The sequence below is a fragment of the Melanotaenia boesemani genome, chromosome 8, assembly GCF_017639745.1.
Source record: "Melanotaenia boesemani isolate fMelBoe1 chromosome 8, fMelBoe1.pri, whole genome shotgun sequence".
Classification (NCBI taxonomy): Eukaryota; Metazoa; Chordata; class Actinopteri; order Atheriniformes; family Melanotaeniidae; genus Melanotaenia; species Melanotaenia boesemani.
In genome coordinates, this window is record NC_055689.1 from 28,693,849 (window position 1) to 28,713,009 (window position 19,161).

The window sequence follows — 19,161 nt, forward strand, 5'->3', positions numbered from 1 at the left end:
CCACCCCCGGGGCCTTGACACCGAGGAGCCCAGAGATGGGAGAGCCAGTACCAGCTACCCCAGACTCTGCTTACTCATCGGAAGACGTGTTGGTGGGATTGAGAAGGTCTTCGAAGTATTACTCCACTGCCTCACAACGTTTCCGAGTCAAGGTCAGCAGCCCCCCATGCCCACTGTACACAGTGTTGACGGAGCACTGCTTTCCCTTCCTGAGCCGCCGGATGGTGGACCAGAATCTCCTCAAAGCCATCCGGAAGTCATTTTCCATGGCCTCTCCAAACTCCTCCCATGCCTGAGTTTTTGCCTTAGCGACCGCCGAAGCTGCGCTCCTGTTACGACCCGACTTAAGGGGTAGGGACGGGCGTAACAAAAAACACGGTGAGGGCAGATGATATTTCAAAGTAAAAGCACATTTATTTACAATTCCCGTGATAAGTGATGGACAACCTGTAAAACAAAAGATGAGCTGGGGTTAGCGGACCTGCAGAAAGAAACAAACCAAAACCTATACCAAACACTCACCGAGTGCACACACAGACAACCGCAACTCGGTGAGGAAACTAAAACCAAACAAAAGCAACAGGCCCATAAACTAAAGTGACCGTCGTCACAACACGATAAAACGCTAACCTAGCCCAGCCCTAAAACAATCACAAAGTAAACTTAACTCAACTAAACACCTAAGGCATCCATTGTGAAAGGGAGGTGGTCGCGACACACACACACCCGGTGCACAACATGAGGGGGAGAGAGACCGAAGCCATTCTGGCATCTCCCCCTCCAGACCTGCCTCGGCTGCAGCCTTTTCAGCCTCAGCTTTCCTTCGGGCTGCAGCCTGACTGGTCCAGAGGGATGCCAGTCAAAACGGGGCGGGGGCAGAGTCGCTGGCCTTGGCCACTCCGGGCAGCGCTCTGCAGTCCCTAATCAGCGCATATACTGCCACAGCTGCCTGTAACAAGCAGGGGCCGTAACAGCTCCGCTTAACCCGCTGATACCCATCAGCTGCCTCTGGAGTCCCACAGGCCAAAAAGGCCCGATAGAACTCCTTCTTCAGCTTATATATCAGCTTCAGCAAAGAGGGTCCAGCCCCTATCGAAGACAGCGGTTCCAGAGCCCAAGTGTGCGTCGACGTGAGTCCAACTGTATCTAGCCAGAACTGCCCAACCTCGCGCACCAGCTCAGGTGCCTTCCCCGCCAAAGAGGTGACATTCAAAGTCCCTAGAGCTAGCTTTAGCAGCCGAGGATCAGACCGCCAGGGTCCCTGCCTCTGGCAGCCGCCCAGCTCACAATGCACCCGACCCCTATGGCCCCTCCTGCAGGTGGTGGGCCCACAGATGGGGAGGCCCATGTCACCCTTTCGGGCTGAGCCCGACCGGGCCCCATGGGCAAAGGCCCGGCCACCAAGCCCTCCGTGCCCCTCCTCCAGGCCTGGCTCCAGAGGGGGACCCTGGTGACCCACGTCCGGGCAAGGAAAACCCTGGTTCTTGCTTTGTCATCATCATAGGGGTGATTTGAGCCGCACTTCATCTGGATCGTGGGGGCAACAGCCAAAGCTTATGTATGTGGATGTGTATAAATATTCATGTCACGATTTTTGGAAAAGGGCATTTATTCACCTGAAACAGACTGATGATCAGAATTCAAACACTGTTAGTCACTCAGACATGAAGTTAGCATGTGTGACCATTTTTAAGAAAAGGAGCAGAAACTAATTTATCCTCTGTGTCCAACAGACTAACACATTGGTGCTTCAAAGAAAAAGGATTTCATCAAGTACCTAGTTGATGCACAGAGAAAAAGTAAAAACATAAAAAAAAATTAACTTCACAGCTTTAACAGTCACTGTAAACACAACGGGATGTGATACTACATCACAATACTACTACTACAATGAAACGGTTCATTGATACATTGTCAACATTGTTCTGACCTTAACTTTCACAGTTTGTTCCCTTAAAGCTCATTTCAATCTGAAGATATGTAAAGTTCCAGAAGTTTCCATCCTATAAGTGTTGCATCACTCAGTTTAGATGGGATGCATAATTCACAGTAACACTTCTAATAGCCAGAGTTGTGTATTGAGCCTCAGCAATTATTAATGGCATAAACACCTCCTCCTTTATATCTGTTTTTAAAAATATATACTTATTTAATACTTTTACCTGTAGTCATATTTAGTCCATTTCAATAAAAACAGGGCATTGGTTTGTCTTCTTTTGTCATATCACAGAAAAGCCAATTATCAAACCAACCAGATCCTTTCAACAAGCCATTAAGAAATGCTGAAGGTGTTTGAACAAGCTGAAGATGCATCGTGTTATCATAGTTTAGAACAAGAAAAAAGCAGAAAACCCCAAACACTGATAATCTCCCCAGAAAAATCTCATCCCAGAATGATCAGAGATAAGGCACTGTAGTGTTTTTCGTTTTAGTTGTCAGATCCAAGATGCGATCCTCCGCTGACGTCAGACCAGAGAATAGACTGAAGGAAGAAGAAAAGCCCAATTAATCGCCATTTAATTAAAACAGATGTTTTGTCTGCTGTGAGGGCTGTAAGCCAACAAAAATCTCTGAAACCAGGAATGTAGCTTCTTTACATATGAATAATAGTGTTTCAAAGCCGATTGTATTGTAGTTAAACATGTTGAGCTGCTACTTACCCCGATTAACTCAATCTATGTTCTTTTTGGAGGATTTTTTCTTTTTCTGTAAATACAAGAATATGGAATGAATTTGCAATGTCGACGTCTGAATCATAATAACTGGTTTTAAATTACAAGAACAACAAACCTTTATAGTTAAAACCAGTAATAGGAGAAATGGCAGCCATTTGCAGCAATAACAAAAGTCTAAAGACCCTTTCAGACATGCATCATCTGAACATTGTGGTATCATGGCTGAATGATCACCCAGTAATCCTACCAGGTTGGACTTTCCTTCAGACTTCAACATGTCAACAACAATGCTCATTACTGTAAGTACAATAAAACCTCCATTAGTGCTGGTCCACAACACAGAAGTCCAAAGTTAAAGAGGGAACTTGGCCTGTGATTGACCTCCACTGTCTTTCAAACACAGCAAATATGAAAGACATTACACACACAAGACATTATGAAAGACACTATTTTTATGTCCTCGTCCTAGTTCATTGGTCTGTTTCAGTTGTGAAAGCTTTGACAGATTAAACCACCAATGTTTCATATTTCATGTCTGAAAAGTGTTTTTTTTACCATAGAAACAGCTGGAGGAGTGTCTGCAGCAGACTCTGGCTCGCCCACTTTTCCCTTTAATCTGTTCTTCTCTGTGAAAACCAACATCATACAACATAAACCATAAAACTAAGCCGAGGATGGTGACACATGATGACACAGAAAGAGATAAAGACAATCTTACTTTGTTTCTTAGCAGCAAAAAGTTGGTTCACAGTGATAGGAGTTGAATGATTTTCCATCTTTTCGTCTTTTACTGCCTTCAGTTTCTTTTTCTTCTTCTTCTTTCCTTCGTTTAAAGGTATGGCTGACTCAGCTTCAGGAAGCTCTGTGCTCAGGCTCCTCTCTGTTGCTGTCTTGGGAGGATGGTTTTCCTTTGAGGAATTTTCTTCTTGCTCTGTGAATATTTTTATCTTCTTTTTCCTCTTTGGTGTTTCATCCTCTTCTGAGCAGTTAGTTTGGGGCCTTTTGTCTGGTGTTGATCGAGGGGTTTCCTCTGTTCCCACTTGGGTTTGTTTTTGTCTGGAAATATAATGAGTTTCAGATTAATTTAAAGCTGCATAATATAAAAATACATTTTGAAAAACCTCAAACATTACTGCTTGAACAGGTTTAATCATTAAAAAATAAACTATATGCAGACAGTAGGGTGGTTTGCATCATATTAAGGTTTAAAATATCGTGTATCTGATTTACATGACAGCATGTCGTGGCTGCTCTCTCAGAGTGAATCTGAACTGGTCTGAACTTTAAGAATATTTTGAGCAACTCTCCTGAATTAAAGTGTTTTCATCAGGACATTTCAAAAGTTTAACTTTTTTCTATATTTCCATAGATGCAGTACTGGAAACATTAACTAACTGACTTTTTTCTTCCTGTGAGACTCTTTCCAGGAGGGAGGTCATCACTCTTCATCTTTCTCATCATCTCCTCTTGCTTTTGAAGTCTTAACCTCTTCTTCAGGCTCAGCTTCTTCCTGAGACGGCTTTTCTTTTTGGTCGAGGAGACCAGAGAGGCGTTTCCATCTGCAGGAGCAGACACAAAAATGTTTAAAAAAAAAAAAAAACTGTAGAATCACCCCTCATTCATGAAGTCAAATTTTAAAAGAGGTTCCCCTGCCCCCCTTCGCCACCTGCAGGATCCATGTTGACTTCTGTGGCTTTGTCGCCCTCTGCTGGTGGTACTTTAAATTGCACCTCCTGTTTCACCTTTTTCCTATTTTTCTTCTTCTTCTTTTTCCTCTCTGTTGTCTCTGCTGGACTCACAGGAATCTCCATCTTCTTCTCCTCCTCCATTCCTCCCTCCTCATTCTCCTCCTCCTCCATGTCTTTAACCTTCTTCTTTTTCTTTTTCCTTTTGTTTTCTGGAGAAGCGGGAGTTTCCTCCTCTTCTCCATCTCTCTCCAGTTTCCTTTTCTTAGCCTTCTTCTTCTTTTCTGGTGGAGATTCTTGAGACACCTCCTCCTCTGCCTCCTCTTTTTTCTGGTCTTTTTCTTCCTCTATCAGCTCGTCTTGTCTCTTTTTGTTTCTATTTTTCTTTTTTGGCGACTTGCTGGTTAGAGGAGTGTCACTGAGCAGATCTACGGTGGAGGCATCAGTGCTGGGTGTTTCCGGTATTGGTGCTTCTGTGATCGGTGTTTCTGTGATCAGTATTTCTGCTGTGGTCATCTCAACATCCTTTTTCCCCTTTTTTTTCTTTTTCTTTGGAGTTTTGGACTCGCTGCAGGGCTCAGTGGGCTCCTCTGGGAGTGGCCGGCTGGTTTCCTGATGGGCTGCTTTGCCATCGCTGACTTGGATGTTAAGGATGATGGAGACATCTGGTACTTCTTGCATTTCCCCCTCCAGTGCTGCCTCCTTCCCTACAATACATATGAATCAAAACACAGAAAACACAAATGACATTGAATTTTTTTCTAAATTTTCTATCCTACTTCTGCATAATTAGCACAACCATGAAGACCAAACTTCCAACACGTTTGAAGATTTTTGTTCATATACAATTAAATCATGTTCCCCGGGGCTGCCATGCTTGATTCACCAGTTAATCTTTATTTAAAGTGAACGACTGCAAACAAGCTTTAAAAAAAAAAACAGCTAAAGGAGAATGAATATTACTTTGATGGTGATAAACACACGGCAGGAACGTTTCCTTGCTGCAGGAAGCACTGTACAGACTGAGACAACATTAGCAGAAGGAATTAAAAGGCTTGGTTAAAAATTAGCATGTCAGCATCATTTAAAAGTAAAATTCATCCACAGAATCAACCACAAAATGTCCTCAAAAACTAATTTATATTCAGCATTTATATTCAGTGATAGGTTACTACCTGTGGGAGCGATGGGGACAGCAGCAGCATCGGTTTGGACCTCAGGGGTTGTTAAAATCTCTGTCTCATCTTCAGGTTTCTGTTCTGATGGGATGTCACAGTCTTCTGCCCTCTTAACAATGAGACACATGAGGGGAAGTACACAGAGTACAAACACCCAGTAATTACTGTAAACCTGTACAAACTTATGTCTACATACTTCCTTTGCCGATTTTGGCCAAGACCTATTGAAAGAACTCAGAACACCCACATCATCAATCTGAACTTCTGACATACCTTAGATCGCTCATCTTGCTTTTCCAGATTTTCAGAATCACCATCTAAAAAGATTAAAAAACAGCTAGAATGAAATTCATTTTACAGGCAAATATCCTCTTAGGGCTTCAGGACTTAAAACACAACTTGGCAACTTGTGTAAATTACATTTTTGTCATGCTGGCTAAAATCGGTCTCTATACCCCGACTGCAAAACATGAGGGAAAGTCTGAAAAGAAATTTCTCTTGCTCTTTTTAGTGACTGTAACATGGTGAATTGTAAGGATTCAGCATTTCTGGGTGAAAAAACAACAAGTCAGAGGCAGGAGGACATACTAACTGGTGTAATTTCTGCCATTATAACCAGCCAAGTATGGAAACCAGCACAAGCATAGCAGCCTCCAGTGCTGTAAGTAGCTTTGAGTGCAGGGCTGCAGCACAGCAGAGAGGGAGGTGGGGGTCTGCAAAGAATCGGCACTTTGAAGCCAAGTTGTCCTTCCTATCAGTGTTAGCACTCTGAAGAATTCAAGATGGATAAACACAAGCCTGTTATATTTGTGTTTACAGAGGATCATCTTTAGATCAGCTAACAGCAGTAAGACTTGAGCACGGTGGTGTTCTGAACTATACGCCAAACATACACATCACTAATAATCATTATGGTATTTTACTAAAAACCACATGTCAGAGCCATGATGTGAAAAAAAACACTTTACATTACTACACCTTGACATTACACACTTTGAAAGACTAATGAAGCTTAAAAAAAAAATGATGACAGGTAACTACTTCAACATTGTGTACATATGTACTGTCTTCTTCTATGGTCCTTTTAAAGGTGTTACTTATCCCAAACGGTGCTCCAACACCTAGCAAACAGAGCCGGTACTGCAGTTTTAAAGCTCAGAGGGTTTTCACTTCACACACACAGTTGTTTGTCCATTCAGAAACGTTGTAGAAAAAAATGGTAGCACAAATCTCTAATTTCTTGCCCTTTTATTTCTTACTGAATATCATACCAGTCACACAATCACAACATATTGACAAGCACACACCCGTATATCACTCTACTGCATTATCTATTTTGTCCTTTTTCCCCTTTTGTACTTTTTACACAAATCTTGTTTGTATTATGATTTTGACTTAGTTAAAAATAAAAACAGGAATAAAAAGTGGATGTATCAACAGGAACTCCTTCCCATCAATTTGTGCTGTTAGTAAAGTTATATAATGAATAAAAGCATATGATGTGAACACATACAAGTTTCAGAACAAAAAGTGATTAATCACTTCTGAATATTTTGGTAAATAATCAGATTTAAAACCTCAATTATTATATCTCTCAGGGCACTCATAGCAGAATTTTTTTAAAACCCCTCTCGAGTTCTAGCATTAAATAGCCAGAAACTATTTTACTTTACGGCCACTTTGTTTTCTAATGATTGGAACATTCTGCTTTTAAAACTGGAGCTGGATAGAAAGTGGAGTGAAAAGAAAGGCAGCGCCTCTTTCTCCTTATAAATAAAATGTAGAAAATATGTCCTGTATAAAATGAAATGCAGCAATGAAGCAGAGCCTAGTAGGAAACCTCTTCACACACGACTCCCGCAGGAACGTCTTTTAATGAGTGGTGGAGAGCTTAAGGTTCGGTTAATCCAAATCGTCAACCATTAAAGAGAAGTCTTTAATAAAAAATATAGCCCCATGTGGAAATGACTGGGTCCAAGCAGATTGAGAGCATTAAACTATTACCATCTGTTGACCTCTGTGAGTGCAGAAAAACATAGCGCACGCATAAATTTCCTCTTGTTGACAAGGTAGAGTTTGGCTGCCAAAGGATACAAACACTGGACCTTTGCAAACCCAGAAAAAAAAGATTTCTTGCCTGAGAAGATGAAGTTTATTTATACGGAGGTATTTTCTAGCAATTTAAACTTTAAAGGTTTATGAGTGTTGTGTCAAATAAATGTTAAATAAAACGTTTGCATCCATTTTTCATTATTTGTGTGATGCACTGACACCTAGTGGTTGAAATTGCACATTGCAATCGTGGGTTGCAATCAAAATATGTACTCCTACTCCCTGGTGGCGAGTCTAACAAGGTATTTAATGAAATAGCCGCTAAGTGTAAATAACTGGATAAACTTTAAAAAAAATGTTGATTTTTACTTGATTTCACTAATGAAAACATGGAGAACATACTGTTTTTGTGTGTAACTGGAACAGTGAGTTGGTGTTTGAAGATGTCACAATATCTGCTTTTTTAATGGAGTGCTTCTTTTGCACTGAGTTTCAGGGGAGCAAAAGAGCAGGAATTTGAAGATGTTTCCACTTTTTGTGCAGATGGACTTATAATAAAACTGGGCAGGAAGTAAAACTTATTTAGAAAACAAAGCCAAGATTTTGTTCAAGTTTTCTACGGCTATAGTCTGATTTCTTGACTGAAATGATTTTTTGAAAAACTGCTAAAGAAGAGAATATGAACCAGATGTATTGATTAACTGGGGGTTGAAGTGAATAAATTAGGCTTTGTGGTGGGTTTTAAGCTACGAAGGTAGTTGTTTTAATTCAGGAGAACAAGTAGCTGTCCTAACTTAAAAAGAAAAAAAAAAAAAAAAAAACTGTGGTGGACATCTACAAAAGAAATACAGAGAGCTCATCTCATCTTGGGAACATCTGGGACGTTTAAAAACATCTGGGAAGATGCCTGTCAGTGACTTGAGTTTATGGATCGTCTGCTTAGGCAGGAAACAGCTGGAAAGTTGCATCATTTACAACTTTGTCAGGTCTGACAAGATTCACAGAAGTGCTTACATTACCCCTGACGCGCATCAAGTCCCCATCTGAAGCGACTGATGGAAGTTTCCTTCATTTTTAGCTGTTTCCATTCACCTTTTTCATTTATATCTCCTAAATTTTAACCACAAACATCAATGATTTCCGGTCTGAGTGAACGCTGGCGTAGCTGTCGCCGCTGCTCACCGGCAAAGAAAAACAAAAAAAAAAAAAAAAAAAATTGAAACATCACCTGCTGTATACCTGGCCAGTAGCCTCAACGCTTTCTCTTGACAGCGACGGCGTTCTATTGTCAGCTGCCCACCTGTCAAACTGCTGACCTGTCAAACAGCCCACTGATCTACAGCTTACCCGCGGATCCCTGGCTTTCCAGCCTCACTCCCGAGAAGGATGACGTGGATTCTCCGTGTGTTGCTGTGGTTTGCAGCTGGCTGGCTCCTGCTGTCACTTGTCCAACTCCAAGCTGACGCACTGTTCCAGTACTCAGTTGCTGAACTTCTGAAGCTCCGACGCCATGTCGACGTTTTCCAGCCTCCTTCTGGTCTCCCCATTCCTCCGGAGATCTTCTTCCAGCCCTGCCGGAGGTACGTCCACCGTGGATCGCGTGGCAAGCAGATTTACAACATCTCCGGGTCCTCAATACCGACCTTACTCACCTCACGCCGACGCTCTCCGATCATTCGCCGGGATGCTAACTGCGCCACCCTGGCTAGTTTGCCAAGGGCAGGTAACTCTGCCTGCAAAAGCAGCCACGCGACCGCCACCTTTGGTCTTCTGAACATACGCTCTCTCAACAATAAGGGCCTTTTAATAAGAGATCTTATTGTAGATCATAATCTTGACTTTTTATGCCTGACAGAGACTTGGCAGCTGCCTGATGATTTTATTTCTCTAAATGAGTCCGTCCCGCCGGGCTTTGTTTACGTCTGCCTGCCTCGTGCTTCTGGACGCGGTGGAGGTCTTGCATTGCTCCATCGTGAGAGCTGGAAAGTTGTGCCGATTCCTGCTGCTCCGGTCTTCTCCTCCTTTGAGTATTCTGCATCACTGCTGCCCGGTCCCTCTCCCACAGTCGTTACCACCGTCTACCGTCCTCCAAAATATAACAAGGATTTTTTGAATGATTTCTCCCTCCTCCTCACCCATCTTTCTTCCCTCTCCCACAACTTGATCATTCTAGGTGACTTCAATATTCATTTGGACAATGACAGTGCTCCTCTTTCCAGGGACTTCTCGTCCTGCCTGGACAGCTTTGGTCTTCATCAATACATTAATTTTCCAACCCACTGTAAAAAACATATTTTGGATTTAGTCTGCTGCTCTGGTATCGCCCCTACTGGTTGTAAATCTCATTCTGTTGCTTTTTCTGATCACCAGCTCGTCACTTTTAACATCAAGGTGCAGCTGTCTAAAATTATACTCCCTCGCATCATCTCCTTTCGTAATATAAAGGACATAAACATCGAAACTTTCACATCTGATATCAATAATTTTCCCAGTGTATCTTCCTGTTGCTCACCTGATGACCTGGTTTCTTTTTATGACAAAAGTCTTCACACTCTCTTGGACATCCATGCTCCTCTGCGATCTAGATCAGTCTCCTTCACCCGCTCAGCACCCTGGTTTACTCCTGCCCTACGTCAACTGAAATCCCGCGGCCGTCAGCTGGAACGCCTTGCCAACAAAACTGGACTCACTATTCATAATAATATGTACAAGGACCACATCACTGTGTACAAGGCCGCTCTCTACTCAGCCAAATCTGCATACTACTCCAATTTAATCCATTCAAACAGTCATAACTCTAAAACCCTCTTCTCTCTTCTCACTTCCATCACTAAACCTCCTGATTCTCTTCCCCACCATATGCAATCTCACGATTTCTGCAACAAACTCATGTCTTTTTTCATTTCCAAAATCACAGATATCCATACACACCTCACTTCAACTGGAGCTGCAGTCGCTGGAGGTGACCCCACTACCTCCTTCCCATCTCTTACAACCACTTTTTCTAGTTTTGACCTTCCCTCAGTCCAAACCATCTCTGACATTATCCATAAATCCAAACCTTCCACATGTCACCTTGATCCACTTCCCTCCATCCTGGTTAAATCCTGCTGCTCCTCACTTGCGCCTCTCATTACCAAAATCATCCACTCTTCATTGAGTTCTGGTTTGGTCCCTTCTTCACTCAAATCGGCCTCAGTCACGCCCATTCTGAAGAAACCTGGCCTGGACCCAACCAACTTCATCAACCTTCGTCCCATATCCAATCTCCCCTTCATTTCCAAAATTTTAGAAAAATCTGTTGCCTTTCAACTTCATACTCATCTGCTGTCCAACAATATTTATGAGCAGTTTCAATCTGGCTTCCGTCCCCTCCACAGCACCGAGACTGCACTTATCAAAATTTCTGATGACCTACTCATGGCTTCCGACTCTGGACTGCTTTCCATCCTCATTCTCCTGGACCTCACAGCAGCCTTTGATACCATTTCTCACGCTACTCTTCTAAGTCGCCTCTCATTTCTTGGCATCACTCACACCCCAATAGCCTGGTTTACTTCATATCTCTCTGATCGAACACAGTTCATACAACTCAAATCTCATAAATCTATTTCCTACCCCGTTTCCGCTGGAGTGCCCCAAGGTTCTGTACTGGGCCCCCTCCTTTTTATCATCTACATACTCCCACTCGGCCACATCCTTCGTAAATATAATATCAATTTCCACTGCTACGCGGACGACACCCAGCTCTACCTCTCAACTCAACCATCTGCCTCGCTCCCGCCAACCGCCCTCACCCTCTGTCTTGAAGAAATCCAGTCTTGGTTCTCATCCAACTTTCTAAAACTAAACAGCTCTAAAACGGAAGTCCTCTTGGTAGGCACACCTCACACCCTATCCAAAGCCAATAAATGTTTCATTACTCTTGATAACTCAACTGTCCTCCCCTCCCCTCAGGTTAAGAGCTTGGGTGTCGTCCTCGACAGCACATTGTCCTTCCAGTCTCACATTAATAACATCACCCGGTCCGCCTATTTCCACCTACGTAATATTTCTCGTCTCCGTCCTTCCCTCACTTCCCAAACTACTGCCATTCTAGTTCACAGCCTGATCACATCCCGCATTGACTACTGCAATTCACTTCTTTTTGGCCTCCCCAATAAGTCCCTCCAGAAGCTGCAGCTCCTCCAAAACTCTGCCGCACGTGTTATCACTCGGACCCCCATTGCTCATCATATCACTCCCATCTTGCAACAACTCCACTGGCTCCCCATCAAACAAAGGATCATCTACAAAATACTGATCATCACTTTTAAGGCACTCCATAACATGGCTCCATCTTACATCTCTGATCTCCTTCATCCACACACCCCTTCCCGCACACTGCGTTCCTCCCATACCCATCAGCTTTCCGTTCCCCCGGCACGTCTGGCAACAATGGGGAGCAGGGCGTTTAGTCGCTCGGCTCCTCATCTCTGGAATTCCCTCCCTCCTGATCTCCGTACAGTGGACTCCTTCCTTCTCTTCAAATCCAGACTCAAAACTCATCTGTTCAGACAGTCTTATCCCCCCTAAGTCCATATACATCTTTCCACAGTGTTTCCTTCCCCTATCACTTATTCTGTTTTGTGCTTTTAATGTTTTGCTTACTTTTAGTGTCTTATGTTTGTACAGTGTCCTTGGGTGCTTTGATAAGGCGCTTTTTTAAAATAAAATGTATTATTATTATTATTATTAGTTATTGTCTTTTAGTCAGTTTTAACATCAGGAAAAATGTGCTTAAATCTGTGGAAACAAGCCATGACGTGTCATACTGAATGTTTAAATTAAAAATATCTTTGAGAAGTGCTGCTGAAGCTGTAATGAACGCGATCACACTGGATCCTTTGAGGCTGTGAGCTCTGTCTTCACATGAGTTTGTGATTCTTGTCAGTGCAGTGAGAAAGATGCCTTACATAACAAGTAATGAGCAACCTGGTTATTAAAGTTCTATTGGCCAGTTGTACCTGCAGGGGGCGGGGCTTTGCTCTCTGCTGGCTGCTCATTGGGCTCCTCAGCTGTCAGGATGGAGCTGATGGGATTGGCCTGGTCGGGCGTCTGCAGGAGGAATCAACAGGTCAACAGCCGACAGACTTCAACACAGACAGGAAGCGTTTCTCATGATTTTTTTTTCCCCCTATTCAGGAATTAATTTCCTACAGAGTGAACCAACATGACCCTGATGTATGAAACTATAATATTCTTTCAATGCACTGATGATTTATTAAATCTTACAGAGTACAATTCATGCCGAGTTTACACAGTTTGGGATTTAAATAAATAAAAACTGAACCTCTGCAGCTGTGTCTTCTTCTTGTTCTGAGGACTTGGCTTCACTGGCCTCCTGAAACGTAAAATCTGTGCCTTTTGTTTCATCTACATCCATCTGCTCTGATGCAGAAGCTTCGTCTGTGACCTCAGAGACGTTTATGGCTTCTTGTTGCTCCTGGAGGAAAAGCAGTGAAGAGAAACTGGCTCCAATCTGAAGTGATGGAAACCCAGGTGTACACGCTAATTTTCACAGAGGATGCTGCAGTCAGGGCAGCCAAAATGAGTAAAGCTCATTTATCCTTCACAGAAACACACATTTATCAATCATAACGTCTCACATGGAGGCTATGAAACTAAGAGTGAAGAGATCTGGACACAAAGAGCAAGGCTGAAGCTCTTTGTCCTGCTGTCTGGGACTGACATGCTTTAACTTGCTGTATAAAGTTTTACCAATCAATGAATAAAGATTGATTGGTAAAGAAGCAGAAAGAACCAAACATGGCAAAGTCTTAAGATTTAGTAGCAGAGAAAAGCTGCAGCGTTGCCTCCTGGAAGTTAAACAACACAAACAAGGCACATGAACCCCCACCCCCAATGCTTAGTACGCCACAAAATAGGTTGCAGATGTGCAGAGAGCTGAGAGAATGGACGGCTTTGTTTGTATGAGTTTAAAAAGATCAACATTTTTGCTCCTTTTCAGAGCATAAAGACGTTCAGATCATGTAGATGCTACAATGTCCGAGGCCTCACACGTAGAAGCTGAAGAAGAGGAAAACGATTAAGAAAGATGGTCATGTGATATCTGAGAAATAAAATGATGTTCAGGCATCACAAGGGAGTAGCATCATCTTAGAGAAAAATCCAGAAATCATCTTGTTCACTAACCTGCTTCACCTCATTAGTGTCGTCCTGATTCTTGTCTTTCTGCTCGCCGTCTGAGCCGGAGGCCTCGGCTGCATCAGGGGCCTGCGGTTCTTCCTCAGTCTGATCAGGTGCAGGCTGAGAGGGCTCGACCGGAGTGGATTCATCACCTGCTTCTTCAGATGGGAGTGAAGGGGAAAGGCTGGAGCCTTTTTCCACTTTAGACACCTCAGTCGATGCTTCAGTAAAAGCTGACTGGAAAATATGAACAGGGAGGAGACATCCATGATATCGGCTGCTTAAAAGCCAAATTATGGGTGTGTATTATTTGCTTTTAGATTTAAGGCTCTGATTGGGAAGTGTGTGTATGCTTTGCTCAGGATATTTAGCATAAATGGTGGATTAATAGATTTTGGCAACAGTAGAGCTTTGTAGCTGAGGAGGAATTCTTTGTGCACTCAGATGAAAATGTTTAAGAAAAAGCATCAACAGCTTTCTACTTTTTAGACCCATGAAGTCAGTTAACATTGGCAGATTGCACTGAATTAAACCAGCTGCAGAAAACAGAGCAAATTTAAGCTCAACAATGTCTGTTTTTAATCCGTTCAGCACAAACATCTTTATTCTGTTTAAAATCTGCTGCTGCTCTGCTTCTGTCAGCAGAGAAAAATCTGTAAAAACTGCAAGTCTTTCACCATATTTCACAAAGTAATCAGTTACCAGCAGCTGCTGATCAAACCACAGACAGAAAAACACACAATTTGTCTCAGAAGATTATCATGCTGTCTCAAACACACACACACACAGTCTGTCCAAACAGCATTATCTGCTGCATCACTGGGCCAACATAAAACAACACACACACACTGGTGGTGCAAGAAAAACAGAGCAGACTTACAGATACAGGACATGAAATGTGTTTTAGAAGCGAGCGATAACACTGCAGCTACTGTCCATATATCAGCACATTATCACAGTGACTGGACAACAGCTATGTGTCTCTTTTCATGATGACTTCCTGTTGCAACAACGTCCAGGACTTCTTTTATGACCAAGTTTTAACCCTCTCTACATCCTCTTTCTGTGTACTCAATGCTCTGGAGTTTATCCTCCCAAACTTACAGACACAGAAGAAGATCAATGCCTGATGTGTTTGGCTCTGCAACATTCAATCTTGCAGAATCCGCCAATCTTGACTCTTAAAAGCTCCAGCCTAGACCTTACATCACCAGCTGGGGTAATGGTTAAGTCTTCTGTCTCCCCTGTCCCTGGTATGATCAGAAAGCAGCTGACCTGGCTGATGGTAGCATCAGACTCAGAGGAACAGCCAGCTGTTAATAAAAAGGCTAAAATAGATGAGTTTTGGAAAGACGAGGTAGCCCAGTTTCTATGGCTGGGATGAATAAAAGCATCCAATGTGATGAACTGAATGTACTGCAACGAATGCAGCCAGAGCACAGCTGGTATCTGTACCTTTGGTTTTTTGTTTTTGTTTGTTTGTTTGTTTTATAACTACAATGTCTGCATCTCAGGGAGTAGTTAGAAGATGAAATAATGGAGAAGGGCTTGTAATTAAACCAAAGAATTTGTGAATCAAATTTTTAAACCTCTAAAGAATGGATTTAACCCTTAAAAGTCCAAGACTTTATTTTTTGTTATACCCTTTTTGGTCTGCCTAGTGTTTTAATGTAAAAATGCAAGTAGAAGCTCAATTCTTCCAATCCCAGTCAACATCCAGACATTTTTTCAGGACAGCCTCAGCCGTCAGATTATGAGGCTGAAATTACATAAAACGAATGTATAGATACATATAGCAGCATAAAGGCCAACCAAATATAACAACAACACAAACTGAACTATTTATCTACTATTATCACAAAACCATCTCCAAGTCAGCTCATTTTTGGCACCACCATGCGTCTATAACAACGTCCTATCAGTCCAGAGCTTTCGATCACAGCCAGAGCGCTGGGAGATGCTAGCAGAGTTTTAGAGCAATGACTGCACTTTAGCAAATTACTTCAACATTGTGTACTTTCTACTTCTATAGTCCTTTTAAAGAGTTACTTATTCCAAACAGAGCTATAGCATCTACCAAAAAATGCCGGTACTGCAGTTTTTAAGTTTAGAGTTCTCACTTCACACACAGAGTTGAGTTTTTTGTCCATTGACAGACACTGTAGTAAAAATGGTGGCACAAATATGGTGGCTGCCATGTATGTGGACTCATTTTAAGAGAAAAAAAACCATTATTTACAGTAATAATAATTTAGATAAATACAAATGAGATGGGATGAAAAAATGGTAACTTTTTAAATGGATTTTCTTGCTGATGGGAAACAGAAACATATAAAAGAAAAAGATGCACTGATGCAAAAGGTCAATCTGGAGCCTTGAAATTCTTTGTCATGTATTGTAAAAATATTATCTGTTCTGTCTGATTAATGTGTATTGCTTATTTTTTAGTCTCCAGTAACTCTTCTGCAGATGTGTTGACCCCTGTCTGATTTCACAAAGCTGTCACATCTTGATCATTACTAGTACAAAAACTTAGTTTTCTTCCGATCTACACCCACACGAAGAATGAGGGTTTTCAGAAGAAACAAATGCATATTCACCAATTCCATGATAATAAACTACACTCCCTGGCCACTTTATGAGGTACACAAATAGTTAATCAGCCAATCACATGGCAGCACTTCGATGCATTTAGTCATGCAGACAGGGTCAACACGACTTGCTGAAGTTCAAAGTGAGCATCAGAAAGAGGAAGAAATGGAATTTAAGTGACTGAACGTGAGTATTTCAGAAACTGCTGATCTAATGGGATTTTCACACAACCATCTGTATGACTTACAGAGAATGGTCTGAAAAAGAGAAAATATCCAGCGAGCAGCAGTTGTCTGGACTAAAATGACTTGTTGATGTCAGAGGGGAATGGATCCATCCCGCCTTGTATCAGCGGTTCAGGCTGGTGCTGGTGGTGTAATGGTGTGGGGGATATTTTCCTGTTTAATCAATGCCATGAGGACTTAAAGCAGTTCTGAAAATCCAACGTGGTGCTAGTAGGTTGTATTTAAGCACATTCTTAGCTGACATATGGTGTCTAAATGAAGAAACCGCATAAAAGAAGTCCATCATTTCCACATATTTCTATATAATTCCTAGGCTGTCACTGACTTATAAAGCAGAGCATTTGTACATCCGTTTTCAGTTTCAGTTAATAAGTAACATGTTGTCTTTGTTTACATAAATATCTTTTGACTTATGCATAAAATGTGTTTGTGATCCAGTTCATCTGCTGAGTAAATATTTGTTTTACGTGGTACAACAGATGCTTACCTCATGCTCCATGTTTGTTTCTTCCTCCTTCAGCTTTTCTTCAGCTTCATGGTCAGAGGAGTCGGCCTTCTCACTGTCCAGCTTTGTTGTTTGGATTTTATTCCCGGCATCCAGCTGCTGCTCAGAAACGGATGACTCCACGACATCTGAATTTTTCTCTGGAAGAGGAGAGCAAAGATTTTCTGTAATTTTTCACATTCACTAGTGTTAAGATCAGCACTGATAAATACTGACTGAGTCAACAGTTTCCTTGAAATGACTCGAGATATTAAACAAGCAAGAGCATTTTTCTCCTAATTTAAAAAACACACAAGTTTACCGAGCTGATGTTTGCCGTCTGTTTCATCTTCACCGGTGACACTGGAGTGGCTGGTGTTTGCAGTGTCGTCTTCTTCGCTGGTTACAGGTTCTGGTTTGATGCTTCTCTTCTTCAGACTGTCAGTGTCCTCTGTCTCCTGCTTGGTTTCCTGAGCTAGAGAGCAAAGTCTGCAAGATACATGCATACTAAATAAAAAACAAAAAACTACAAGCCTGAAGTGGCTCAAAGAAACTTTAAAGTCTTAAGACAATTCAAAATAAGAAAATACTGCACATAAGAATAGTTGTTGGACAGAATCTCAAGTAGCTGCTTTCTCCAACTTAACCACTAGATGGCAGTAAACATTACACACTGCAAATATAGAAGAGTCATAAAATATTTGTAGTTTTTATGGTTTGGTGTGTGAACAAAACAAAATGGAAAACAACAAGCCATCAGTCTTAAGAAACATATTTAGATTTCCAATTTTTTAAGTTATTATTTTATTATCGTTTTTATATCTAACTGGCAAAAAAGTATTTTAAATCAGCATACTTCCCTTCCACCGTTTTTATGAAAAACAGCCCATAGAAAACTTTTCTCAGTTGTCCCAGGTAGAGCCTCGTATTGAATCACCAGTCCTCAACGAATGTATTCTTTGTGCCCTTTGTCTTTGTCAACACTTAGATGTCCAAATATAAAACCATACACCAATGGTTTGTTAACACAAATATCTGATCAGCCAATCACATAGCAGCAACTCAATGCATTTAGTCATGTAGACATGGTGAAGTTCAAACTGAGCATCAGAATGAGGAAGAAAGAGGATTTAAGTCACTTTAAAATGTGGCATGGTTGTTGGTCTGAGTATTTCAGAAACTGATGATCTACTGGGACATTAATTTAGTCTATTTTGGCCCCTAAGTACTAGCATGGTACGGTTGCTGACCATGTCCATCCCTTCATGACCACAGTTTTCCATCTTCTGATGGCTACTTCCAGCAGGATAATGCACCACGTCACAAAGTTCAGATCATCTCCAGCTGCGTTCTTGAACATTGCAATGAGTTCACTGGACTCCAACGACTTCCACAGCCACCAGATCTCAATCCAGTAGAGTAGAGTGGTGGAACAGACGATTCTCATCATGGATGCAGCTGACAAACCTGCAGCAACTGTGTCAATATGGAGCAAAATCTCCCAGGAATGTTTCTAAAACCTTGTTGAATCTATACCAGGGAGAATTAAGGTAGTTCTCAAAGAAAAAGTGGGTCCAAACCAGAACTAACAATGTGTACCCAATAGAGTAACTAGTAAGTGTTTATAACCAATTTATCACCTGCTGAATAACTTCCCTTCATCAAGTTTAAATCTGGACAAGAACTGAACAATCTTCACATACAGAAGCTCCTGGAGAAGAGAAATGAAGTCCAATAATGTTCTAATGTTTACGGATGAAACAGAGTTCTGGTCATTACACCGAGTTAGTGAGTCGTTTGCTGGGGGAGAAATTATCTTATCCTGTAAACATAATCAAATTAAGTAAGCGGGATTAGCATCCTGTATTTATAAAGGGCTAAAAATTGAGTATTCTGTTCTATTCCACAGTCATTTGGCAGACGCTTTTCTCCAAAGCAACTTAAAAGATTTTTTTTACAATCAACTTTTCCCTTAAAAGCAAGCTAACAACATCTGTTTTCATTGACTTGCTTAGATTTCTAGCATTTTAGTAGAAGACTGGGAAGTCATCAGATGAATGA

At 41.7% G+C, this 19,161-nt stretch overlaps 1 protein-coding gene across 1 annotated transcript; it reads right to left on the reverse strand.

The window, feature by feature from the left end:
- Window positions 1–1,591: 1,591 nt before the first annotated feature.
- Window positions 1,592–4,560, reverse strand: LOC121645313 (sterile alpha motif domain-containing protein 15-like). Its single transcript, XM_041993767.1, has 6 exons — window positions 4,342–4,560; window positions 4,075–4,234; window positions 3,394–3,731; window positions 3,231–3,301; window positions 2,661–2,706; window positions 1,592–2,482 (listed from the first exon to the last, which is right to left on the reverse strand). Exons 1-5 carry the CDS (start codon window positions 4,532–4,534, stop codon window positions 2,671–2,673), a joined length of 798 nt encoding a protein of 265 aa, XP_041849701.1. The 5' UTR covers window positions 4,535–4,560; the 3' UTR covers window positions 1,592–2,482; window positions 2,661–2,670.
- Window positions 4,561–19,161: the final 14,601 nt, after the last annotated feature.